Below are 27,115 nucleotides of genomic sequence, written 5' to 3' on the forward strand. Positions count from 1 at the left end.
CCTGATGTTTCACATGTTCCTTGCTGTGCTTTGCCAATACAAATGAAAATTTAACCATAAAGCACTTTGAATTTGAATTTCAGATTGAGAGAGAGAGTGAAAGAGAGAGAGCTGAACTCTCTGTATCTGAAATGCATGCTTGAGGGCTAAGGGAACTGAAAATGAGCCAGGGACGTACAAAACATTACGTGTCTAACGATGCCCCCCAGGTACAGTAACTTCATCTCCGTGGGATCAGAGCAAAGTGCAGCGGGAGACATTCGTACACGGGACCCTGCCCCCCCCCCCCACCCCACCCACCCACCCCCCATTACAGAATAATGTTTCCCTCATCACTGAGGGGAACTACGGTAGCCCTCCCAAACAACCTTTAAAAGAACTACCAGGCCGCCATTTTAATACCAAGGCTTAACCCCGTAATAAATCTTGGCCAAGTACTAGACCACACATTGACTTATATTTTATGAGAACAACTTGTGGGTCCTCATATTTCCACTAACATATTACAATTCAATCTGCGGGTTGAGGGAAGTGGGTCATCATTTTTTTAGAACTGCGGTCAAAACATTGACTGACCACATCCTTCGTCACGTCGTTGCTTGAATTATCATCATGAGGGACAGAAACATTTTGCTTTTATTGGGTCAGCAAACCAGCGGAGGGTCTTACTCTGAATCTTCCGGAACACCCTTGTGCTCATGAATTTCAGGAATCTGTTGGCATAGAAACCAGGCCGGTGGACGGACACGGAGTCCTGAAACGCAAACATTAAACGCCGTTTTCAATTCGATATGACAGTCAAGCAAAATGTTTTCTCGCTATAAAATACTGTCTAAATTTCATAATATTGGAGGAGATTGGAAAAAATCAATAATAACTTACGCCATCGTATACGAGCGCTTTCCAGGAGTGTTCCAACTTCTTCATGAACCTTAAAAGGCAAAAGATTTGTTTGGCGTAATTATGAAAGCATAATTATGTTAACAGGCCAATCGGCCTATTCTGGCCCCACTGTTGTCTATGGTCTAGATCTGTGGTAGGCAGCCCTAGTCCCAGAGGGCCAGGGATGTTTTGGTGACTTTTGATGCATTCCTGCACTCAAGTTCTTAATTTAGGTCATTGTTTCATGGCTGAAGACTCTGCACACCCTGTTTCTGAGGCCTAAATCGAGCATTGGCTGAAAGGCAATCGCAGAATCCAGCACAGCCAGTCCCTCCAGGACGGGACGTTAAGACCCCAGACCTAGACTGAATGCATCGCTGCAACAAGCTTCTCAAGTCTAGGTCTCTGATTTCACAACAACAAAATCCTGAAATTTAACCCGGGCAGTGATGACTCCATGCATGAAACAAAACTTCCTAACTTCAGTGCAAAATTTCCCCCAGAGATTAGATTTGAAAAAAAAAAACCTTTTAAGAGCTCAAATACTCCCGATAAGTTCCCCCCACACACCCTCTGAGACACCTTCCAATGAGACCCATATCACAAAACACAAAACCTTAAATCACTTTTTCCCGTTGACAACAATAACCAGAGTTAATATTCTGCCGAAAATGACGCAACTCGGCTTGCCTCCGGTCCGGTTCCCGTTAATAATTCACGACAGCGTGGGTTAACACAAACAATCTGAAGAACAGAAAACATCTTAAACTTAGTCACATGAACTGTCTGTCGTGTGATTTTAGCGAGATCTTAGCAACCGCTTCCTTCCTCCACTACTCAGATCAGAACAGACTTTTTATCGCATCTCTCTATTGAAACTCCCCAGCAGCGGAAACCACAGCGCTAAAGACTAATTTGGGCTTCCTAGAAAGCTGCTATTGTTTTCCGCACGCTACAAAAAAAAAAAAAAAAAGCATTGTGCAGCTTTAACCTGTATCAGCTACAAAGAGAGCTCCATAAAAAGGCTTATGATGCCCAATCTCTTCAGGCTAAGATAAAAGAAGACTCCTAGGGGGATCTGATTTTACATTTTTAAAAGGGATTAATGAAGTGGATTAGAAATCATACACGCTCAGGATGAGCAATGTCATGGGGCGCAGCTGGAAATTACATGCAGGGCCCTCCATCTTGGTTTGCAATCAAACAATTCAGTTTACACCACATAGCTCAGGAGGTAAGAGCGGTTGTCTGGCACTCGAAGGGTTGCCGGTTCGATCCCCCGCCCTGGGCGTGTCAAAGTGTCCCTGAGCAAGACACCTAACCCCCAACTGCTCTGGTGAATGCGAGGCATCAATTGTAAAGCGCTTTGGATAAAAGCGCTATATAAATGCAGTCCATTTACCGTTTACGATTACAAATCTAAAATTCCAGAGTAGAGGGCCAACTCAAGAAAAATTATGTCTTTGACCCAAAGCACTGTAGATGTACGGTCAGTGCTGATTCTAGGTGGTGGTCACAGGAAGTTCATGCACCAAACAGCTTACCAGAATACGCATTAGAAGCAGAGACCACAACAAGACCGCGACGGACACAGATCTTAACACACCCGAGACTTCAGGTACAGTGATGAGCCTCGATGGTTTTGATTGGCTGAACATCCTGTTTTTGGCTTCAACCATTTGTAAAATCTCATGAGCAAGATCTGACTTAATTTTTTTTAAAAACAATAGCCAAGTTAGAACAATCTACCTTGAATAAAGACAAGATTTTTTTTTTTTTTTATCGATATGAAGGCCCTGAATGTTCCAAGCCTCTAAAACACAGTTTTGGTTGCTTGTAAAATGCCTGTAAATAGCAGTCAATGTTACACTCCCCATTACCTGTACGACTGCAGGATATCGATAATCCCCAGAAATATGAGCAGCTTCTCGTCCTTGTGCGTTCTAGCGGGAATTCCTCCCATTCTGTGAAGAAAGAAATAAACAAAGAAACATAAAAAAAGCGAGAAGGAGAATGCTCATGGCTTTACTGCACTAGACCAGAGCAGGCAACACTCCCTCGGGTGTTTGAGAACACTTGAGTGTGAGAATGCACAGCTCCTAAAGCTATTAGATCTTATACCCGGAAGTACACACAGCTGATACGCTCCATTGCATAGTACGGGAATATGCTGAGCTGTGTATGAACATCTGTTTGTGCCTTAGTTTCACTGTTGAATAAAAAAAAGTCTACAAAGCACTTTGTGCACCTGCAAGAAAAGTGCTGAAGAAATGTATCGCTGATGTGCTGTGCTGTGCTGTGCTGTGCTACACCTGCGCCTGTGCTTGACTCTAGTAACAGGTGTAAGGGTACGTGCACACGCACATCTGTACCGGACGTTACGTCGACTGCGTCACGTGACGGGGGCCGGAGCCAGACTCACGTGTCGTCGGTGGTGGTGACCTCGCCCGCCCGGCCGTCCCCCTGAATGGACTCCATGGCGGTGGAGTAGAGCACCTTCTGGCCCACCGGCCGACGCCCGTCTCCGCCCCCCTGAGAGGCCTCCTCCTCCCGGTGGCTCTGGTCCAGCACGTGCACCCCCAGCAGCAGGCTGTAGTCCATGATCTTGAAGCTCTCCAGCACCTGGACAGGAGAGAAACACACCTTCAGCACCTGGACAGGAGAGAAACACACCTTTATTACCTGTGATCTCCCGCTACACCTGAACCAGTCTTCCATCCCTGCTGATTGGGCGCTGTGACCAGAGGCTGCCGTTTCCAGACTGTCGGTTTTATTTTATTTTTTTTCCACTGAAATAAATAAAGCCTGATAAAGAACCGCGCGGTCGACTCGGTCACACTGCGTTCGTGAAGGTGCAGTCGCTCAAGAGCGCGTCTGCGCGCGTGTGTTTGTTTTGGTTTTAGAGGAACTGTTCAGTTAGCACGCTATCAAGCCTTTATGAAGCCCTCCGTCAGTTGAACACACACTTGCTGTGTGCGTACTGCAAATATCCAGCCGGCTAAAAGACCGATAAAAATAAAATCATAACAGTGATAGCAGTGCTCTTTTGGGAAAGGTGTGACCTTCACGCCAGAGACAAGTTCCTCCTTAGAGGAATGTTAATATTTTAAAAAAAGGCTTTTATGAAACTGGCAAATCCATGCGGGAGAAAATCTCAAGCAGCTTTTCGGGGGGCCACATGGTGCAGTCCATGCAGGGGACAAAACTCTCAGGCCGTATGCTACTCTCTCCGTGTGGATGGGGGTTCGTGTTCGCACCATCACCCCTTTTCTGTGCTGTCTCAGCTAAGATTTTTTTAAAAAAAGAAAAAAAGAGGTCCTCACAATGTTACTGCCATGTAGTGGCAATGTTATTACGTTGAGAAGGATGTGGTGAAAAAGACTTTGTCACCTGCTCAGTTACCTGCGTCAGCACCGACCTACAGCACACATCCCCTCCCCTAACCCCCCTCTCCCCACCCCTCCCCTCCCCTCCCCTCCCGGCCTCTTGCCACAGTATATTTGAATGGAGACAGCGCTCGGGGGGGGGCGGCGCCCGACGCGGCAGGAAGCCTGCAGCCCGCCAAAATGGGGTCAAGGACGCGACCGCGCGTCGCGTCTTCAGCTAGCGCCGAAACGCCGGCTGCGTTCCGAATTAGCGTCGCCGGGGGAAACCGCGCTCGCCTGGCGGCTTAGATATACCGCCGCACGGCGAACATTCCGACTCTTGATGTTTATCACATCAGCGCAGGTGTTTATCTCTCAAATCGGGGCAGGGCGGGGAACATCTGTCAGCATTCAGCCTGAGGTGCGACAGCAGCGACTCCTTTCACACCGAATGCTACCGTGCTTGAGGGTTTTTTTTGTTTTGTTTCATTCATTAAATTATGTTACACGAACCAGAGAAACAGGAAGTTCTAAGACTGGCTCTCAAGGTCATAAAAGAGAAGGCAAGTGAAAACAGACTTCCTCCTTCCGTCAATATTTGACTGGCAAATGAACCCTGCCCTGCGTGCGTGAGCGTGTACACGACTGTGCGTTTCTGTGTTCAATCACACATGAGAAAGCTTGTTCCGAAGCACAGCTGAAACTGAAGCTTCACTTAAGTGCTCCAATAAGCAGGCAGCCAGTCAGTGCCACTTGATACTTGGTATTTCAGCTCTTCAATATTAAAGTGAACACACGTTTTCTAACAAGTGAGTGTTGCAACCTTTTATTTGAACTACGTGTGTTCAATCACACCCTGTGTTCGAAAAAACAAATGACATTTTCTGAAGAAATTCAAAACGTCTCAGCTGCTACTTGAGCTGCAGTTCCACGACAAACCTTGAGAGGGCGGCAGCGCCTTCAGGCTTAAGATTAACACCCGTGGGTTAGGCCTCATTTATGCGAAATGATATTTTCGTGTTTAAGCAAGCTCTTCTCACAGTGGTGCAGGATGTGTGACACATATGACAGACTGTGGCCAGAGGCTGCACAGAGTCCCGTCTCTTAACAACACACCTGTCGTGTGTGTGTGTGTGTGTGTGTGTGTGTAAACACGTCCCCACAATGGCAGGCTCTGTGACATTATTTGTGTTCCTGTGGTCCGGCTGCATTACCATGCCGGGGCCATAATGTAAACATAGCCTCCCGTCCTACTTAGGCCAGCCAGTCTCCTGAACACACAAAGACGTGACAAAGCCACTGATACTCAAACACATATACACACTCATAACAGAGACTCTCTCTCTCACGCACACACACACACACACACACACACACACTCACACTCACAAATTTGCACACACACACACACACACACTGAAACTACAGACTCACGCACACACACACACAAAACACAGATTCACACATACACATAATGCACTCAAACACATAATGTACATACTCACAATGTCACGCACACTAACACACAAACAATACACACTCGCACACACACACACACACACACACACATATAGGTACACACACATTCCTCCATTATGGGGTCCTTAGAGCCTCTCTGTCTGATCACACGCGTAGCGGTTGCTGATGAGTCACAGCCTGCGCACAGTGCCGTCCGAGCTTTCCCTCTCTCTCTCTCTCTCTCTCTCTCTCTCTCTCTTTGAAAAAACAAGCACGCTCTTTTCACAAATTCCCCCTCTCTTTCCCTCCGGTGCAGAACCAGAACCAGAACCACGACCCCAGGACGTTCCTGCCCAAGTTCAAGTTCTTCTCATGTCACGAAAAACTTTTACAAGGTCAGGAGCGAACAGCACCCATACAGTTATGGTTATTACCAGTGAAAAGCGGCCTATGGTTACCTTGGGAACAACGCAACACGCGACAGGAATGCCCTTAATGGCGCACCCTCCCTGACACCTGAATGCGCTAACAACATAATCTAGATAAGAATCTGTGTTTGTTTCATGTCACTGTCTCTTAAGTTTCTTGGTGTGAGTTTGGTTTGCGTTCACAAGGCTTCACAAGGGAACCACATGAATGGAATGATAAAATGAGAACAATGACAGCTTCAATGTCAGCGGTAGGACTGCCACCACGCCAGAGACAGAGCTGCATACCCGCTCACATGCAACGGAAGCATCTAGAGCAGGGATCACCAACTCTGGACCTTGAATCCAAATCCAGCCCTGGTTTTCTTTTCTCCCGGGTAATTAGTGCTACTGATTGGCCAGACTGTCTTCACGCCTGACTCCCAGGCAAAGGGAGGGTGGAAAACCGGCAGTTCTCGGCCCTCGAGGACCGTGAGCCGCTGTTCCCTGATCTAGAGTCACTGAGTCAGAGTCACGGGCCAGGCTCAAAAACATTTGGATGTTCCCCGCTCCGGAAAGTTCCCCCCCACATCGTCACGGAAACCTCAAGCGCCCGTAGGCGTAGCCGCTGTGCGTGACGAATCTGTGTGTACAGGACACTCCCTACAAAGACAGACCGTTCAAAATGAAGACTGGGTGAGCGTCTTGAGCGAACGTGGCATACAGCACACAACTTACGAAAACACGGGGGGGAGAGGTATATAGAATCAGCGACTCACCACAAGGGGATAAAGCGTCATTAGTGCAGCCAAACTCAATTTATTAATGAAACGAGCATTTACCAGAGAAGAATAAACGGTGGAAGTGTGAAAGACTTTACGGCACACTCTCTGAGTGTAATGCTAGTGCACGACACAACCGTGTCTCTCCTGCAGATGCACGCTCTTGCCTGTGCTCACAGATAGCAGACAGACACAGAGGCTTGTTCTGTGTATTAAAGCCTGGGCCTCGCCTTTCCCCCTTATCTGATTTGCATTCCCTCTCTTCCCAGAAATGTTTGTCCCACGAAAATGTCCATCTTCTGAATAAATAAAGTGCCAAGCTTGGCTCCGCCCCTTCTGCTGCCACTCCCAGACTCTGCCTCTCACGTGAGGTTGCATCCTGCATGTGGGGTTTAATGTGCCAACCACTCATGCACACACGAGTTATAAACACAGTCACACACATGCACACACACACACACACACACACGCAGATACAAACACACTCACACTACACAGTGTATATGTGACTGCGTGTGTTTGCGTGTGTTTCAGTTTTCTTGCTGAGTGTGTTGTGTGAGACACTCAGTAAGAAAACAGGCCTACATGTTCACACACATGCACACACATTTACACACATGTACACAACTGCCCAACCGAAACAAGGCACAAGGCAATGATCTATCTATTCCCACCACATGAGAATGAAATTCCATTTCAACAGGCCTTGTGACAGCACTGAAACGCTGCGGCAAGTAAAAATCAAGCGAAGGCATTTACAGCAAGGGGCCAGCTGCTCTCTTCAGTAACTGGCTTTCTCAGCCTGAAAGTGTTTCTTCTCTTTCCCTGTATGTGGAACTGCGTGACAGGACAGAGGCCACGACGACAGGTCCTTATTGTTCCAAACCCCCGTCCTGTTACATAACCGCTTATGTTTTCGCTCCCCCGCGAGGCGGGGTGGTGTTCTGTGGAGAAGGGCTCTTGCTGCCTTTCAGGCTATCGGATACGGTATCTTTACCACCTGCGCGTTATCCGCCCCAAAGCCTGCCCAATCCACCAGCTCCGGGCCCCCGAAGCCACTGAGATACCGCGATTGGACGCGGACAGGCAGGGCCGAGCCGTTTCCAGTTAAGGGCAGGAATGCAGGGGCGGTGTTCGTCTGGAAGGGCTGCTGTTAACAGGTAGCGTATCAGAAAGGTGATTATCCTGAGCTCAGGAACACTCCGTGGGCTACCCTGGATAAGAAAATGATGATTCCCCTCACAGGTAGCTGTATAAACCAGAGGTCAGGCATACCTGCCTGAAATTATCCAGAAGTTGAGCATCAATGGCTAACACAGTCACGATGGGCTCCCATGGAATATCCATGAGTAAGGTGACATCATGTTCATGTCATCCCTATTTTATTATACCAGGGTCAGCATACCACTCACTGCCTATCCAGGAGTTACATAATGAGGCCTTACAGCAAGGCGGCTCAGGGAAATCTCATTGGACAAGACACCTTATCTTTAGGAGAGGTATTTCAAAGCTGAGGCAGGCTAACTGATTATGTTTTGCAAAAGGCCTGTGCCTTTGTCTTTGAGGCGTCCTCCTACTACTTCTCCTGTACTTTGGACTCGTTGAGAGGAGCTCCCTCATGACAACCTTATATGCGTGAATGTCACATGACAAATGAGCAGGTTTACGGGGGGGGGGGCACCTGCCAACAGCTTATTACAGCCACATGCAGGACTTCTTTTCCAGCCAAAACATGGAATTTGCCAACTACTTCACTTTCACACTTATAATATAATATAATATAACTGTTGTTAAATGATTCTTGTTTTTAATGAGACTACAATGGAGATGCAAGTAGTGATGCACAGGAAATTTCTCTGTACAACAAAGTGTTTTAGTGATGAGACATTGTCAGCCATAGACATGCTGTTTGCCCACTGAACACCAGAGGGAGACCACCAAACTATTTATGGTTCTCATATGACTTCAGAGTTAAAATGTAAAACTTTAAATCCACTGCAAAAATCAATAATGTGACACTCTGATATAAAGTGCCATAAAACCCTGTTTGTACTAACATCAGTAATATCTGCGCTCTCATCGTCGAGACAAAACTGCATACAAATCATGCCGTATTGAACAAGCCTGTAGTTTATTCCACTGCAAACTTAGTATCAGTGGTCATGTGGTTAAGATTGGACTTATGAAAAAATGAAAATAAAACACAACTGCGTGGGAAAGAACTGACCCACACTGACCCACAGAACTCCTGAAAGATGGAACGATTCAAAAAAGAAATAAAAAATGATATTTTTCCAACTGAAAATTGTCCTTTAGAATCTGACCTTCTGTACTGACACCATCACGCAGCGATATCAACGATGTCAGGAAATAGAGAGAGAGAGAGAGAGAGAGAGGGAGAGAGAGGGAAAGAGAGGGAGGCTGTAAAATCTTGATCCTAGTCGGGGCAGCCACGCTTAACTGTCCAGCGTCAGCACTTTCTTAAACACTAACGGGAGAGGGGAGTTCATCCCCGAGCACTACGTGTCGGGGGAACCAAACGGACCGTGACCAGGTTCCAGCTCAAGGCAGCGCGGCCCGTCCCGCGGGGCACGGAGTAACGCGTCGCTCAGCGAGGTCGCCAGAAGCCGCCGGTTTCCATGACCGGCTTGCATGCTTTTATTAGCACGTTCGGTTATTTATTTATTTATTTAGCTAATTGTTAGCGCCCTTGCTCGGCGCACGGCTTGTATTTTTACCAGCCATCCGTAAACTCGCCTGGGTACTCGCTGAGGCCGCTGAGGATAACACGCCTGTTCCTTACAGCTGCTGTGCCTCACCCGGGAATTGAACCTGCAACCTTCTCGGTTACAAAACCGCATCACGCACCTGAAAAGTTTATCTTTGCACTGCTTTCAAAGAATACAGGTTTAAAGGGATTGATGGCTTGGAGTCGGGTGGCTAAAATGTCCTATCTTAGGACCATCCAAACATACCCCCACCCACCCACACACACACACACACACACACACACACACACATACACACGTGCGAACGCACACACGTGTACACACACTATTTGTACCTGCATTATTAATACCTGCAGACCCTTCGCCATGTCACATGACTAGTGTGCACTGCAGATTTCTCTGCCTGACCCACATACCTAACACCCCCTTGCACTCACTCATACACACATACACACCCACACACACATGCAGACATACAAACTCACTCACACACACGCGCGCACACACACACACACACACACACACAGGCACACATACTTCACCACTCCTCTTTCTGGGAGGGAGCAGGCAATTGGGAGCAGGCTACAGCAGGTACTGTCCCAGAGGGGGATGCGGCTTATTCAGGAAAAAAGAGAGAGAGAAATTTCTGTCATGTGAGCAGTTCCTGTTCGAGAGAGAGGGGGGGCGGGGGGGGGGGGGTGTGGAGGGAGAACTGGACACAGCAAGAACAGAGCAGTCCAAAGTTCACTGAGATGCATGTGCATGCACACGTGTGTGTGTGTGTGTGTGTGTGTGTGCGTGCGTGCGTGCTGTGTATGTGTGGTGGTGCATGTGTGTTTCTGCAGAAACACATTCAAGTGTTGCTAATGCAAATTTGGAAAGCAATTAGCTAATGAGCTCTCAAGCCCTCACTCTATAATTTACCAACGGAAAAGACATCCACATAGTTATTACAGATGGGCTGTACTCACAACAGCGAGAAAAAGCAATGGGGACACGAATATAACAGCAAAATGAACATTACAGTACATACAAATGACTGTAGAACAGTGAGTGAATGAGCCTCTGTCCCCTGTTCATACAGTACGTGAGGCAGAAGGCTCCAGCCTCATCCAACCCTGCAAGGGAGTTACCCTGATGAACGCTACCCAGCGAGGACGGTTCCCACCGTCGAACCCCCCCCCCCCCCCGCCCCGGTCCCGTCCAGCACGAGGGCATGTGCTTTCCGTGAACCCCGAACTTGTGACTTCTGTCAGAGGGGGATTACATTAGCCACTGCCATACAAGGGGAAAAGAAACTGAAAAAAAGCTAAAAAGTTAAATCCATCCAGGAGGAGACATTCTGGGATTCTGAGAAAAAGATCGGCCACTTCTGAGAGAGCCCCAACCCCCTCACACCAAATTCCTCCAAACCCACCCCCTTCCCCCGCCGCCGGTCGTTCAGTAGGTGTAATTGGCCTCACATGAATAGTAGTGTTCGAGAGTGTGAGAACATGTGTGAGTGTCTTTCCTGCAAGTATGTGAGTGTGGTGTGTATGTGTGTGAGTGTGCGTGTGAGTGTGTGCGCACGTGTTTGCGTGTGTGTGTGTGTGTATATGTGCCCTGCTAAAGGCTCAAGAGAATGACCTGGGAACAACTGAGAAGAATGTCTCCAGACAAGAAAAGAGCTCTTCATTCCTGTTACCCAACATGTCTGCAGTTGCACGCCAGCCAGTCTCCAATTTGCCCCGCACCCCCCCCACCCCCCCCCCCGACAGAGACAGACACTCGCAGCTAGTAATTAAACAGCTCATTGTCTCTCTTTTCTGTCATTCCGTTCTTTTTAAAACTTCAGAATGACACATCACTTAAACGTTGCGCAACATCATTAGCTAAGTTCCTACAAGGACCCTCCCTTTCTTCCTCATGAATTCCTGACATTGTTTTGTTTCTTTTCTTTTTTTAGCTCCAATATGACGGAAAAAAACCCTAGCACTGTAGACCCAAAACAGCTTTTAAAAGTGAAATATCGACATCGCGTAAGAACATTGCCGCAGGGATTCTTTCGTGGGTGGTAAGGATATCAATAATTTGTACAACGTGTCAAACAGCGTGACTCAACGTGTCATCCTGACACGAGCAGCAAAAGAACGCAAACACACGCGATCCTGCCCGCCGCTCGTCTTCGGCTCAGAGACGGACCGGAACATTCCGGGGCACTAAAAGCCCCACGGTTTAGACCGCATTCTTCACGTCCGCTGACAGCCGGGAACGTTTTTTTTTAAAACGACACTCGGCACTCTGAGAGCTGTCATGTGACGCGTGCTCTGAAGCAGGGGGGCGAAGCCGGGTAAACCCCGCCTTGCTTCACCGTTCACCGCCGAAGCGGACGTGCTCTGCGCTTCAGAGCCAGACCACGTGAAAGAAAAACGAACAACCCCTCTTTTTCACTCTTTGTCCTGCAACAGCCCCTTTTTGCAGGACACAGAAAGGTGAAAAAGCTGACCAGGAAGAGCAAAGATTTTGAGAACGTTCCTCACGCTGTGCCTGTCTCGTGATTGGACAGGGATGACCAGCCCATTTCAGCTGGACACGTGCGGTCATGTGTCACTCTCTGGTTCTAACTTACACAACCGGCATTACAGTAATGAACCACTCACCCAGTGGAGCTCACATACTGAACATTATGATAATGAAACGCTGACCCATAGGTGGTAACAAGCCGCCTTCCTATATACTGAACATTACGGTAATGAACTTCACGGCTTCTGGACCCTGTACACCAGACGTTACGGTAAGAGGCCAGCTCACCCGGCAGTCCCGCTGCAGCGTCTTCATCAGGGCGTTGTAGGTCTCGGTGTCGAAGTGCAGGCCCTCCTCGTGCATGTCCTGGAAGTCCAGGTCCTTGTAGGTGGGGCAGCTCTTTTCCCGCTCTTTCCGCGAGGCGCGGCGCTTGTAGGTGGAGCCCTTCAGGTCGTACTTGTAGTGCATCCTTATCGGGCGCGGCAGCACGTTGTTCATCACCACCAGGCGGATGTTCATCCCGCCCGACTGCACGCAGTACAGCCCGTAGAACTTGGGCAGGAGCGTCCTGGGGTTCTGGTTCAGGTTCTGTTTCCGGAGGGAAAAAGGCGGGAGAACTCGCTAAAAGAGCAGCAGGTTTGTTTTGAACGCTTTGAAGAGCAGGTTGTTTTTAGAATGTTTTTTTTTTTTTCAAAATTCTATGTCAGTGTTCTAGAACTCTAAGTTACTGTTCTATGGCTTTGTGATCTCATACCTTTAAACCAAAAAAAGAGAGAGAAAAAGCTTGGACTGCGTGGGTGTGTGTGTGTACATGTGTCTGTGCGTGTGTGTTTTGTGCATGCGTGTGCACTTGTGTGCATGCGTGCATGTGTGCGTGTGTGCCTGCGTGTTCATGTGCATGAGCACGAGCATACACATATGTGTGTGTGTGTGTGTGTGTGCACTGAATGCTTGCCTGCATCACAGTGCATCTGTTAAATGCCCCAGGCACTAACACGGGACAGAGACTCACCATATAATAACCCGGAAGCAGCTTCTGCAGAAACTCAGCCTCTTTGTGCTGCACGGTCTTAACGATGAACTCGTCATCGCTGGTCAGGTAGAACAGGGAACCACTGGCCCCCGGGTTCGACAGCTCGATCAGGGGCTCCTTGCATATAGAGTACTGCAGGAAACAAAATTGGGAGGTTATTATGGTAATGATATTTTTCTGGTTTCTAGTCACATCCCCTGTGCTCCCTGTCATTATAAACATGTGCCACGCCCACCGGATCTGACAGCTGTCAGCCCTCTGAAGTCTTAGAACAAAGAGTTAAAACAGAGGATTTCTCAGAGACGTGATGTGCCTTCTTGTCTTTGGGTAAGTTTCAATTTAATTCAGTAAATTCAAGAAAATGTACATAATGAACATAATGGCCTTTTTTTCCAATTCCTGAATTAACCTGAATGAGCAAAAACGGAAATGAATTCCCAACCCAAACTTTCCAACAAACACGATTTTGCATTCCATGTCAGGTGACAAAGGTCGCTGAATAATGAATCCTTTTACTAAAAATAGAGCCATGTGATGTGGCCTGTGGCACGGCTGACTGACAGGTTGGTTGGGTTTCTTTGTTACAGCCTTTGCGTGACACAAACAAACGCGTGCGGAAGCACACCTCCACACACACACACACACACACCTCCACACACAAACACAGAAGCACACCTCCACACACACGCTCAGAAGCACACCTCCACACACACGCACACACCTCCACACACATACACACTTCCACACACACATGCCTCCACACACACACACGCCTCCACATACACACACACTTCCACGCACAGGCACACCACCACACACACATGCCTCCACACACACACACGCACACCTCCAGGCACACGCGCGGAAGACAAGCGGCCATGTTCTGTCTGTCAGAGCCATGAGAGCGATGTACAGCCGCCGTCTGCGCGGTACGACAGCTGCTCCCATTAAACATTAACGAAGCGCGCCCAGGCCGCCGCCGGCTTTATCGCCGTGGCGATATCGGTCCAATCAGCACGCCCCGGGCAGCCGTTTGTCTTCCCCAATGCCGATCCGACACCGGGCACAGCCTGGCGCCCATTAGCAAAGTCAGGCCTCACGACCATAAAAGGAAAGGGAGTTTTCTTTTTTTTTTTTACAAACTTTGACTTGCAAAGCAAAGCAGAGGAGAAATTTAGAAAGGGAAGAGAGAGGGAGTGTGTTTTTCTTTTTTTTGTGGGGGGGGAGACATTGTTAATGTCATGTATGTATATTGACTATGAAAAGTCTCTCATCCTGCAAATAAAGCATATATAAACTTGAACTTGACAGAGAGTGACAGAAACACAGAGAGAAAGAGTGAGAGAAAGAGAGAGCAGACAGCTACAATAAATAAATAAATAAATTAATAAATAAATAAATACATAATGTGAGGGTGAGGGAAAAGCCTAATTAAAGAGGCCAGTGGTAAAGGAGACCCAGAGAAGCCAGTAGGCCCCCCGGGAGATTAACTATAGGAGAGCTGTCTGTGTGAATCTAGCGTGCAGGCCACACCACAAAGACTGTATACACACACACAAGATACTCCTGCGAACCTGCAACCCTCTGTGCCTCTTAACTACCGGAGGGTCGATGTGGTGTAATGTTCCAGTCGGTAACAGGAGTTTCCGTTGCTAAATTACAGTACAGAAGATCAACTGTCACTGTACTGTACTTGGCCACACCCCATTCATGAATATTCATAAGTCGAGACAAATTCGAATGTTTCCGCTTCTGTGGTAGGGTGACAGAACTTTCAGCGCTAGGAACACAGAGATGGGGGTCTGAAGGAGAGGATTTGGGAATCACACCCCAAACTCCATGATTGTACCTCCATACCGAGTCGCTCTACAAGCAGAGGAAGCACTTGACCTGCACTTGAAACACAACAGAAAATTCTGGCCCAAGAGTGTCACCCTGCTAAACCCCCCCATCACAAATTAATGAGCTCTGCTGGTCCCACAGGTAATTACAGTGGATTCCATTTCACCAGAGAGAGAGAGAGAGAGAGAGAGAGAGAGAAAAGAAAGAGAGAGGAGGAAGAGGGAGAAATAAAATCCACGCTGTACAGCTCAGAGGGTGGAGGTTTAATGTGTGGACACACAAACACACACACCCAACCTCAACCCTTCCTCTCTACATCTCTATTGCCTTCTGTTGAAATATAAAAGAGTTTTACTCTTCCACGTGGGCCTTGAGCACTGACATACATCCGAGCTGAACGGACCGTGAACTGTTTGAGTCTGTCTTTAGCACCAGGAACCCCCCACCTCTCACCTCCGCACTCTCTGATTGGACAGAAGGATAAAGAAGACACTCCCACCAGCCTCTGGCACCAGGTGCAGATGCATCACAGTGCTCGCATCAGTAAAAGAGAGCGCCTTGAGAACTCAGCGCTCACCAGGTAGTCATCGGGCTTGATCCCGAAAAGTTCCCGGAAGTATCGGAACGCCAGCGGGGCGTAGGTCTTGAAGCGGAAGTCCGGGAAGTGGTGGGCCGGGGTCAGGTTACTCCCCTCACTGAGTTATGGGTAAAAAAAAAAAGAAAAAAAAAGTCAAATCAAATACAAATGTAAAAAAACAAATCCAAACAGAGAACAGAGGAAACAGTCCTGGGGGGGCATAAATGTAGCTGTTAATGTTGTCATCACTTCAGGGACCCCAGACCTGCATCGATTAAAGCTGCAGTTAAACGCAAAATGAAATGAAACTATATTTCCACTTACGCAGAGTGCTATCGATCCATCCGGATAGTTTAATTTATTTGTTTACTTTTTTGGTGCTTTGAGAGCCTGTTGCTCTGTTGTGGTTCATTGTATCAGGGTGAGCTGTAGCAGATGTCTAGCAAACTTGTGAAAACTTGTGAAACTATATGGATGGATAGATAGTACTCCAAGTAAGTGATAACATAGCTTTATTATATTTTTGGGTGAATTGCCACTGCAAGCACTTAGCTCTTTAGATGCTGATAGAATCTGAAAACACTCTACCAAGTATTTATATTTTATATAGGAGGTTTCAGTGATGAGACAAACAGTCGGGATGAAAAAAAACTCATATTACCAGTCCATTCTCAGCCAAACTGTGTCCAGTTGTATTGTGGTTCAAATTTCTGTACCACAATACAACACTCCACTTAGTAACCTAATGTATGTAACCATGGGAACCTTTAATCTCATTGCAGTATATAGAGTAGCCCCTGTACGGACGGCAGAGATTTGTTTACTCTGAAGAATGCGTCCTATCGTGTTACAGAAATGGACACAGCAGCGCATTGTGTGCGTGACATCATAGCGTGTTGAGGAGTGACCTGAAAAAAACTGGACTACCGGCATTTTTTATTTCAACTAACCCAATTTCAACAGCCTTGGAGCCAGGCCCGTGTACCGTTAGCATATCTATGTACCCACACCCGCTTGAGCTGGTAATGCGGATGAAGCCATTGGCGCAAAAACGTGATGAGGCAGGCTGATTGGTTAACACAACAGTAATTTCCCAGGGGTCACACCAACACGAAATGTGATTGGGCAATCTTGGGTTCGCAAGAAAAACAAAAGCCCAGAATGAGTCCTTATTTGCTCTATATCGAAAGTTTGCCCTCTTCATTACTGACAGAAGGATGGCTAAGGGACTACATGTCGCATCATGTGATAGTCACAGATCACGTCAATTCCTATGACCTGTCAAACACCATTACTGACCTGTCATAAAATACCAGGCTTTCACAAACAAAACCCTTTATTCATAGAAAAATCTCCTTTTGTGCAGATTGTCGTGTCATTTTTTCCGCTGGATACTCGTTTCACAAGAGGCGGACAAAGGGACTTCGTAAACAACTCTGTAACACTGTACAGGGCCCTTTGTTTGCCAGAAAAATAAGGCTAACTCTGGCACCCCGATCATCTTTCTCAGAAACTATCCACAAGTGGCTCACAGTTTGCCACTCCTAACAGTAACAAAATTACCACTCGCACCGCTCACAGGAGACAGAATAAAATGCTGCACTAATTACACCATAAAATGAAAAAAAAAAAAAACACTTGAAAACATATTGTGTATTTAGAGAACTAGAATTCCCAGCCGTGATTAAAGAACAAAAATCGTACATGTTCCATTCGGACAAGGGCTGGAAAACTGCTTTGTTGTGACGGCTGCAATCGGAGGAAACTATTCCCGCTATCGCAGGTCCCGGATCCGCGCTTGGAATTGAAAAAAACGTGAAAAAAAACGTCTACTGCCGAGCGACTTCCGCTATGTTTCATGAGCAGATATGATGAGCATTTTCTCCGTCTGCGATGAGAGCGAACCCCTGACATGTTCGGTTTCAAAGTTCGAGAAGTTACCTTGGGGTTCCACATGCTAGCCTCTATGATTCAAGATAGAGCAGCAAAAGAAAAGAAGGTTTCAAAAGGCGGGGGGGGGGGGGGGGGGGGGCTCACTGGGGCTTGTGCTGACAGCTCACGTAGTTTGTTCCCACAGCGTCCACAGCGGCTCTCTCTGGGCGAAAGCCCTAATTAAACCGCCAAAGTCTGACACTTTAAATCAAGCAGTCACGCCAAAGTCCAAGCGCAATTTTTCCTGTGCTTGTCCGCTTATTTATTTAATCTTCACAGTGTTTACTTTGCCCTTTCGTTGCCACCAGCAAACCGTTGGCTCCCAGCCAAGCCCTGATGTGCCCCAAACGGTTGGCACAAATTAGTCTCTGCGCCCCCCCCCCCCCCGCCCCACCGTCCCCCCTGTGGCCAGTAATGTGCCACTCAGCAGGTCTGACCGTTACACCTGGTATCGGGGGGGTCATGTCAGCATTTTCCCTGCTTATGTCACTATAGAGATGGCGATTTCATGTCTCAGTGTGAGAATGTTAGTACTTCTTGCACTCTGGCGGCAACACATGTGCGAGTGTGTGCTCACACACGCTCATACACACACACACACACATGCACGCACACGCACACAGTGCGTAAGCTGTGATCCGTAGTCTGGCTCGGTAAAATTACGTGCATGAGACACAACAACAAGTGTAACACAGCGACAAGAGGCCTTGTCTCCCTCCAGCAACGCAGCATAGCACGTGACAAACAACGCAGAAACCGCTCTGGTCCTGTGGCATTTTCACACGGCCCCTGAATGCCTGTCATTTCAGCGACTAACCGAGAGTAATTTCCACCCCACACTCCCTCCTCTCCCAAAAACAAAAAGCCCGGGCAGTGGGAGAACACATTCCATATTTGACCAAATCAAATTTTAAAAAGCGTGCGGTGGTGGTGTGGGGGAGGTAGTGCACTAAGAGAACTGAGCTTGTAACTCAGAGGCTGCGAGTCTGACTCCAAAGAAGGACAGTGCCAGTGTATTTTCCGAAGAGCTTAACCTGCATTGCTACAGCAACTGCTCGGCTGTATAAAATGTAAGCAGTGTAAACTGCTCTGGGGAAGCGTGTCTGTGAAGCGTCATGTTAATGCTTTCTTTCAAACAGGCGTAAGTGTATAATGCACTTAAGTGTACACCACTCACATTATTAGCCATTAGTCAAATGTAACCGGTATTACCACCCAATAACCATAATTCACAGATGATCTCTGTTGTTATACTGAATGGCTGAACACCACTCAGCAATTTGAAAATATATCCACAACAATATGGCCAAGTCCTTTGTGGGAAAATATTTAAGAAACACACTGACGTAGTTTCGAGGGATAACAAGTGACAAAACTTTAAGCGGTGTTAATTTGTACTTGGAACACCACAAGTGCACGGACTCAACAAATACCAGACTTCCCGTGGAAAGAAAAAAAAAAAACAACGGCCACAAACACCTGTGTTGCTACGGAAACAATCAAACCACCTGGCTTTGCCTGCCTCATGTGATGTGAGGTATTTGCTTAGCAGATGTGCTCAACCAGGGGAACATGCACACCTCACAGCTTACATAACCATTTGTAAATCCGGATACGCACGCAAGCTGTCGCCTAGAAAGGCACATGACTACACCTCACCTGAGATTTTAACCTGCGACAGTCTGTCGCGAAAGATTCCCAGCTCCTTAACGACTAAACCGCAGTGCAAACACGCCCCGCCCTTCCCAGAATTCCTGAACTTTCCCGGCATTCCCTGGGAACTTACCTGGGTAAAAACACACTTTCCACCACGTAGAAGTCCTGCATGAGGACATCTCTGTCCGGTTTGGAGGACAGGTTCCCCACCGTGTACCCGATCCCCAACTGGATCGCCCCTTTCAGAGCTGACGATGTGGTCTGAAAAACCATAAGCCAAAATCGGAATCAGAAAACGAGCTTGTGAGATTTCCTTTTTTTTTGTAAGCAAATCAGTCTGTAGCGTAGCTGCTATCATTATCCTCATGGTTACCCTGAACCCAAAAGAGTCCCGACTTGAAAACTGAACTTTCCAAAAAGTGTAGTGTAAATTGCCATATGTGCTAGTTACCATGCAGCAGTTACCTGGCTAAATATTTCCACCTTGAGAATTTACTGTTAAAGTACACTGAGAGATTTAGCCTGTGATAAAGTTGCTTCAGCAAACAGAGAACACCAGAAACTTGCTGCTGTTTCGTTGCCTCGCTAGTTAAATTCTTTACTTAAATTTTTTATTAAAAAAAAAAAAAAAAAAAAAAAAACAAAACAAAAAAAACTTTGTGTAGTTTAAAACTAATAGGTCGCCCGTTTCCCATCGGTAAAAAGACACTAAAGTGACAAGCCAGTTAAGAGAAAAGATGAAGTGGCCCCACAGGTACACTAACCCTCCCCGTCGCCTCATCTGTATTTGACAGTAGTCAAATACGCGTTCGCTGCTTTCGCCACACCCAAAAATAGCTCTCCACGTTCACCGGCTATTCTTAACCACGCAAACAAGGAGCTGGCGGCCGCCGTGTTCCGTGGCTCAGCATTTTGTCCTCTTTAAAACCGGGGAAATCAGTAACTGGCACACAGGGCTCCAGGTTTAAATTTAATTATAAACCCCCACTGCTGCTACAGCGAGCCTACATAGGACCAGAATGAAACTGGAGAACTTAGAGTATTTTCTCCCTGTTACCTTGTCCCTCTCCATTGCACTCTCTCTTTGCACGCATCCACACGCACGCAAGCGCGCGCGCACACACACACACACACATACACTCACACAAAAAGATATATATATATATATATATATATATATATATATATATTATTCTTTGAACACAGCTGAATGGGCAGACATTGCACCTGGAAGCAGCATCACCGCTCTGGGAGAACACAGTGATCACCCGAACCCTCATCGCATCCAAATCCGAAACAGCACAGATGAGCACTCAGCAACGGCAGCAAAAATCCTCAATACAGCAGCAGCCACAAACGTGCCCTCGGCATATTCAAATATCTCTATGGCGCGGACGCTGTTTATATCTATGGTATTTCTATGCATTCTCCATATACCTCTATGCTACATGTGCATATAGTGTATATATCTCTATTGTACATGTGCATGCTCTTGATATCTCTATGGAAAACATTTTACACACTCTGTACATATATCAATGGTATGTGTGTGCATGCTGTATATATCCATGGTATATGCCCACATTCTGTATATATGCCTACATGCCATGTATACCCTGACAGCATACCTGTACACTGCATTTCTATACGGAAAAACCCACTCTACCTTCTTGTAAGTTTTCTCTCTGCTTGTGTTCCGGGAGCCTGCGACTCCATTTTCAGTGGCTGACGACATCTGTGGGGCAAAATCAGGGTTCAAACATTTCCAGAAATGGACGCAAGGCACAAAGTGACAGTAGCTTTCCACAGCAACATACAACTCTGCACCGACAGGGCATAGCTGTCACTGGCTCTCTGGCAGTACCACGTGTGGCCTGTAGGGTGTAAAATAGTCACTGGCTCTCCTGTAGTATTGTGTATGGCCAGTACAGTGTAATACAGTTATTGAAAAAGGGAGTGAAAAACTTGTTGATGGAGCTGCATAGCTGCATGGCTGCAGATGCAAGAGGAGATGCAGGAGAACAGGTCAGCTCAGCCGCAGCATACCTTGGCTTACTGAAAAGCTGTGTCGGTCATCCACTGCCTGGTCATGTGATCCCGGTGTCATGTGATTTCTCTGAAGAGCCTGAGGAGAGAGGAAAACACAACGGTTACAGCGCTGCTTCGCTACTGTACAGTACTCACAGGAACCTGCAGCCCTGATTGAATCTTCACGTGATTAGACCAGAGCATGTCTCCCCTAGCTAACTGCCTCAGCACACGAATCAGAAACTCTTGACCCGGAACGCCAAAAACACCACAAATCCTGGACTGGAATTTGAGGTTCCCTGGTTCAGACTGCAGCTTTCTGGCACATGGGGGGGTTGCTATTGGTTAATGACAGCCTGCCAACTGAAGTCCTCATTCACTTGGTAACACAACTGCTAATGATACATAAGCCGGTTGGAGTCCGGGCAACAGACAACATGGGGGTGGTCAGTTTAGGAGCAACAGACAGCATGGGGGTGGTCAGTATTACAGCCACAGACAGCACTGGGGTGTTCAGCATCTGAAACAGGACTGGGGTGGTCATTATGGTCAGAACTTGATTTTGGACGAGAGGGCGCAGTACGGAGAGGGGAACACAGCGAGAGAGAGAACGCACAGGAAACAGAGAGATCAAACGCAGCAGGGATAAGATTCTCTAAACTCTCTCATGTTGGAATCAAAGTCAGACAAATGTGCTTAACACCCATATTACAGCTGTGGATTCAACTGGTCCCCACAGCACACTCCTTCACTTTCTCACAGTTACAACAGTCGGCTTTATAGAGACCGCGTTCCTCTCTCAGCCAATGTGTGCATGTGTGTGTGCACATGCATGTGCGCGTGTGTGTGTGTGTGTGCGTGCATGTGAGTGCATGTATGTGTGGGTGGGTGTGTGTGTGCCTGTGTGTGCACCCGTGCATGTGTGCATGTGTGTGTGTGTGTGTGTGCGTGCGTGTTTGTAAAGACCTGGACCTGTTATTTTAATGCTCTGGCCCCTCATAATGCTACAGATCTGTACAGAGAAAAAAAGACAGCATTTCCTGTCATAAATCAGACTGAAGTTATCAGAGCGTGTTGGTTGCCGTTAACTACGCCCTGAATCGCACACAGGCTCCCAGAGGTCAGCTGTGCGTGATAAACCACTGACTGAGTGACAGCTCATAAAACTTGGGACCAAGGTGACATTTACCCCATGTAGAGAGTGTACCAGGGAGTCCAATAGGCCTATAATGAGGCCTCATATACTGCTACTGCGGAGACGAGTGTGTGCGTGTGCGCATATGAGATGTCTGGTAAATGTTGACATTGATCGGGATTAGCAAAGCAAAACAACCGGACTATCAGGGCAAAAAATAAACTTGGAAATAAAATAAAATAATAAAATAAAATAAATCTTTACAAGCAGATACCATACATTCACAGAGAAATGTGATCAAAAAGCACCAGTGTGAACAGACAGGGCTGTTGACAGCCTAAGTTGCTATAAACACACGGCTGATTCTTGTAAATTACATTTACTATAAGCATATTCTTGAACATTAGCCAGTTTGGAGGGAGTCCACACACTATGGCGAACACCACATTTATCTGACACAATACAACGAGGAGCTGCAGAGGAACTGGGCGTTAGCTTTTACAGGCAGAACCATCTCAGCCCAGCCTGCCTTCCTGTTCCAGGCAATCGGAAACAAATGACTAGACAATTCGCCAAACGGAAAAAAGTTAACATACAAATTCAAGTCCCTCCAGACTTGTTTTTGTCAGAGGAAAAAGGCAGGAAAGACTCAGGCAGGTCACATGTTCTCCTGAGAGTCTGTTGCACGATGACCTAGAGCCACACACAAGTATCTCAGAACTGAGCTCAGAAGACCTTAGTTTTAATCACTTCTTTTTTAATTAACCAAATCACTTGCACAGTAGGGAAAATAACAAGCCTACAGCTGTAGCAAATGGGCTGTTTTCGTCAACAAATACTCTCATGTTCTTACGGATGTGTAGAGGTACTGTAACGCTAATTCAAAATGAATTCCATGGAGACGGGTTGCTGAGAGGGGAGACCGTCTGTCTAAGACCAGCAGGCTGGTTAATCATGACAAACAGACTCGGGGAAGAAGCTCAGTTTAAGTGAGAAGTTCAGATGTTAGTTCTCTGTCTCCTCTATTTGTAGCACAATGGCTACAGTGATGACACCCAGTTTGCAGGAAATCAAAAAGAAAAAGAAAACATCCTTACAAAAAAGTGGTTTCCGCTACCATACTTTATTCAAGCTACAGTGAAAAGCCCCAAGGTATAAGAGCTGGATGTATTTTTTTTTCATTTCAAAAATTCTAAATCGGTGTTCTAGAACACCAGCAGCGATTGTCACACCAACGTTAGAATGTTCGGTCCAATCACGTACTTGTGATCCTGCACCTAAAAGGGTTAACACTTTTTGCGAAGGCATTTCTCTGCACATAGAGCAGCTGCTCACACGCAGAGTTCAAACACGGGTCCGTCTGTCCGTGCCAGCTCTGACCGTCTGCTCTATTCCGCCTCTGGCTGCGTTTCCCCCCCCGGACCAGACACAACAAAAATACCATTTAGGCAAAGCTCAGCTGAAAAGCTCTCCAGCGCATTCAAATTAAAAAGGCCCCTCGTTAGCCCCCCGGCCCGCCCCCGGCTGAACGCGTCCATCAAAAGCGGCGGGAACCGACCCTGCCCCTGGAGATCTACACTCCTGTGGGTGTTCACTCCAACCCTAACGAAGCACACCGCATTCAACAGGAAGAGATCTTTTTCTGAGCTGCAGGCAATGCCAAACTAGGGCCGAAATGAAAACCTGCGGGACGGTAAATCTCCAGGAACAGCTTCAGTTACCGCCGATGAAAGGCGCTCAGGGCGTCGGAAAAGCAGCGAAGGCGTGGGATGAGAGCTGGCCGGGCGGGGGGAAGCGATCCGCGGGGCGAAACGGGAGGAACAGCCGCTGCGCTCAGGTGTTTCGCTTTGTGTTTTTTTTGTTGTTTCTTTGTTTTGTTTTTTTTTGTTCTGAAACAGCGCCACCCGGAGCGTGCGAACGCCGCGCGGACCTGCGCCAGCCGCCACGTCGCCGCGAATCCGAGCGGCCTCGGCCACCTGACCCGGCGCGATGACACCTCCCGCACCGACAGGAGCTCGGGGGGGGGGGGGGGAGGGCGGAGTCTGACCACGTGGCACAGGCTGAGGCTTTATGGAGCGCGCCGCTCAGCGGGTTGAGTGAGGTTAGGTGGGGCCTAGGAACCCTCTCTCTCCCCCCCCCTCCCCAAACAACTCCATTATTCACTGACTTCACTGACCTCTGATCCCAACAAGGAGAGGCTGAAAAGCTATCTCAGCCCAATCTCTTCTGAGTGGGTCTGTGAGGAGGGTAGCTGCTCCACGCTTACATACACACACAAGCACGTTTGTACAGACACACACACACCTTGTCTGGCTTTGCTGATTGGTCAGAAGTCTGGGGCAGGCCAAGTCAGTTTTGAAAACCAGAAACATTTTGAAATCGGTAGATTATGACATAGTGTATGTCTCTGTCCAAGGATGTGGCCAAGAATTCTAAGAAACAAGAAGCACCAACTAAACTGTGCTGAAGCATGAACATTATGGTAAACTGACTTTTCATTCAGTGATTGTGCACACCGTCTGTTGAGAGAGCAGTCCAAACATTTTTGAAAGCGTGCCATGGAAGTTTGCAAATGGTGTTTATTTTCTCAAACCCAGAGGGGACAGACTCCATTTCAGAGGCCTGGTGTTGATTGCGGTTCCTCTTCCATTTTCTGAAGCTGATACTGGGCAAAACCCAGCAGACAGCCTAATGCCATTAAACCCATTAAATACATTCCAAAAATATATACATATAAAACGTTAAAAAAACAAGAAGAGGCTGATTAATTTCCGTGGAAGCAGGTCAGCTTCGACAGAGCTTCACGCATTTCCCCTTTTCACCCGGAGTGACAAGTTCCCTTCGCATGGGTTGCAGCGTGCACCCGAACCTCACCCCTGGGTCAAACTGCCACTCAGCACCCTGTTACGCAACAAGCACTTCAGAGCCCGCTCTGGTATAACGGCACCCTTTTGAGGAGAATATAAAAACGAACAGGGGGGCACTGAACTGCTACTGAAAGACTATCGCTTTCAGCTACGCGGCCCGTAATACACCTGTAGCCTGAAAGGCCATTCGTGTCGGCATAGCACTGTGAGCCAGCAACACTGCCATGTTAGAGACCACACGGCTTGCGCTCCCAATACTGGATAACAAATGACAAAAAAAAAAAAAAACATCCACGTCTCCGTCATTATAACAAACAAAACTGGAAACGTGTTCAAGTAGAGGTCAATTAAGGGTGGCAGGAAGGAGAAGGGCTGTGTACAGATAGGGAGGGAAAGATACGGAGAGGGAGGGAGGGAGAGAGAGGGAGGGAGGGTTCTGGAAAGGTCTCGAAATTCTCTTGGGAGTCAGTTTCACACCAGCCCCACTGCCTTATGAGGGACGAGGGACAGAGAGGAAAAGAGACAGAGAGAGAGAGAGAGAAAGAGAGAGAGGAATGACAAACAAAAAGAGAATGAGGAACAGAGGGATGTTAAAGACACAAGCACAGAAATAAGGTGATGGAGAGACGAGGAAAAGGGGGAGAGGGAACAATAAGAGGAGAGACAGAGAACAGAGAGAGAGAGAGAGAGAGAGATTTTTCCAGGTCTGGGATTCATGTGGAATTTTCCTTGGTGCCGTTCCTAGACTGTGTACACTGACGACGAAGCAAAACAACACTCCCACAAACATCACGCTCTCTAAACTTGATCACTTGATAAGAATTGAATGTCACTAGGGTGGGGGAGGGAGGGTGTGGACAATGCAGAACAACAAACGCACTGCCACACGTTTGAGTCTCCCTCTTCACCGTCGCTTCTGATTGGCCAAAACTCATCAGCTGACAGAGATCAGGGACTGATACTCCGGCTGGAGTGTGAACAGAAGAGCCCCTCGCCCACAATGTTAAAACAGGCCCGACACCAAACTGCAGCTTCCGCTACAATACGAGTCGCTTGTGAGCTCAATACGAGTCAGTAAGAGACACAAAGTGTCCAAGTCCCCATTCAGGTCTCCCCAGCTAAACCCCCTCCGGGGCAGGCCGCAGTCTGGCTGCCTATTATCCCTCTCCCACGTTTGTTCTTTTACCACCTCTACCTCCACTTCCCCTCTCTCTCTCTCTCTCTCTCTCCACTTCTACTTCCCCTCTTTCTCTCTCTCTCTCTCTCTCTCTCTCTCTCTCTCAGCCACATGACACATGTACACCTCACTGGGGGGGTGGGGGTCAGGTCAGGGTATGCCACTGGGATGACCCCAGATCCCAAAATCTCCCAGGCCATCAAGCAGATTAGCAGGGTCCGGTAATGATCCGTGCCTCGCCTGCCCACACCACCAGGTCTGGCATTGGATAGTTATCTCGCTAATTATGTGGGGGAATAGGGTGGAGTTGGGTGTGTGTGTGCGTGCGTGTGTCTGTGCATGTGCGTGCGTGTATATATGTTTGTTCGTGTCTGTGTGTGGGTATGCCATATGAGTGTTTGAGCCTGTGTGTGCATACATGTGTGTTTGAGTCTGTTTGTGTATATGTGTGTTTGAGTCTGTGTGTGTATATGTGTGTTTGTGTATATGTGTGTTTGAGTCTGTGTGTGTATATGTGTGTTTGTGTCTGTTTGTGTACGTGTGTTTGTGTCTGTGTGTGTATATGTGTGTTTGAGCCTGTGTGTGTGTACATGTGTGTTTGAGTCTGTTTGTGTATATGTGTGTTTGAGTCTGTGTGTGTATGTGTGTTTGTGTCTGTGTGTGTATATGTGTGTTTGTGTCTGTGTGTGTATATGTGTGTTTGTGTCTGTTTGTGTATATGTGTGTTTGTGTCTGTGTGTGTA

General features: G+C 47.5%; 1 protein-coding gene across 1 annotated transcript in view; it reads right to left on the bottom strand.

Annotated features, from left to right (window-relative positions):
* The window catches only part of pip5k1bb (phosphatidylinositol-4-phosphate 5-kinase, type I, beta b), a 40,503-nt gene that overhangs the window by 6,463 nt on the left and 6,925 nt on the right, over positions 1 to 27,115 (bottom strand). Inside the window, exons 2-11 of the mRNA XM_064296886.1 lie at positions 21,212 to 21,290; positions 20,832 to 20,900; positions 19,296 to 19,426; positions 15,578 to 15,695; positions 13,138 to 13,290; positions 12,414 to 12,713; positions 3,305 to 3,504; positions 2,763 to 2,846; positions 883 to 931; positions 670 to 754 (exon numbers count right to left, since the gene is read on the bottom strand). Coding sequence (XP_064152956.1) covers positions 670 to 754; positions 883 to 931; positions 2,763 to 2,846; positions 3,305 to 3,504; positions 12,414 to 12,713; positions 13,138 to 13,290; positions 15,578 to 15,695; positions 19,296 to 19,426; positions 20,832 to 20,900 — 1,189 coding nt within the window. The 5' untranslated portion in view covers positions 21,212 to 21,290. The remainder of the gene's footprint in view (positions 1 to 669; positions 755 to 882; positions 932 to 2,762; positions 2,847 to 3,304; positions 3,505 to 12,413; positions 12,714 to 13,137; positions 13,291 to 15,577; positions 15,696 to 19,295; positions 19,427 to 20,831; positions 20,901 to 21,211; positions 21,291 to 27,115) is intronic.

The sequence above is a fragment of the Anguilla rostrata genome, chromosome 10 (genome assembly GCF_018555375.3).
Source record: "Anguilla rostrata isolate EN2019 chromosome 10, ASM1855537v3, whole genome shotgun sequence".
NCBI classification, from domain to species: Eukaryota; Metazoa; Chordata; class Actinopteri; order Anguilliformes; family Anguillidae; genus Anguilla; species Anguilla rostrata.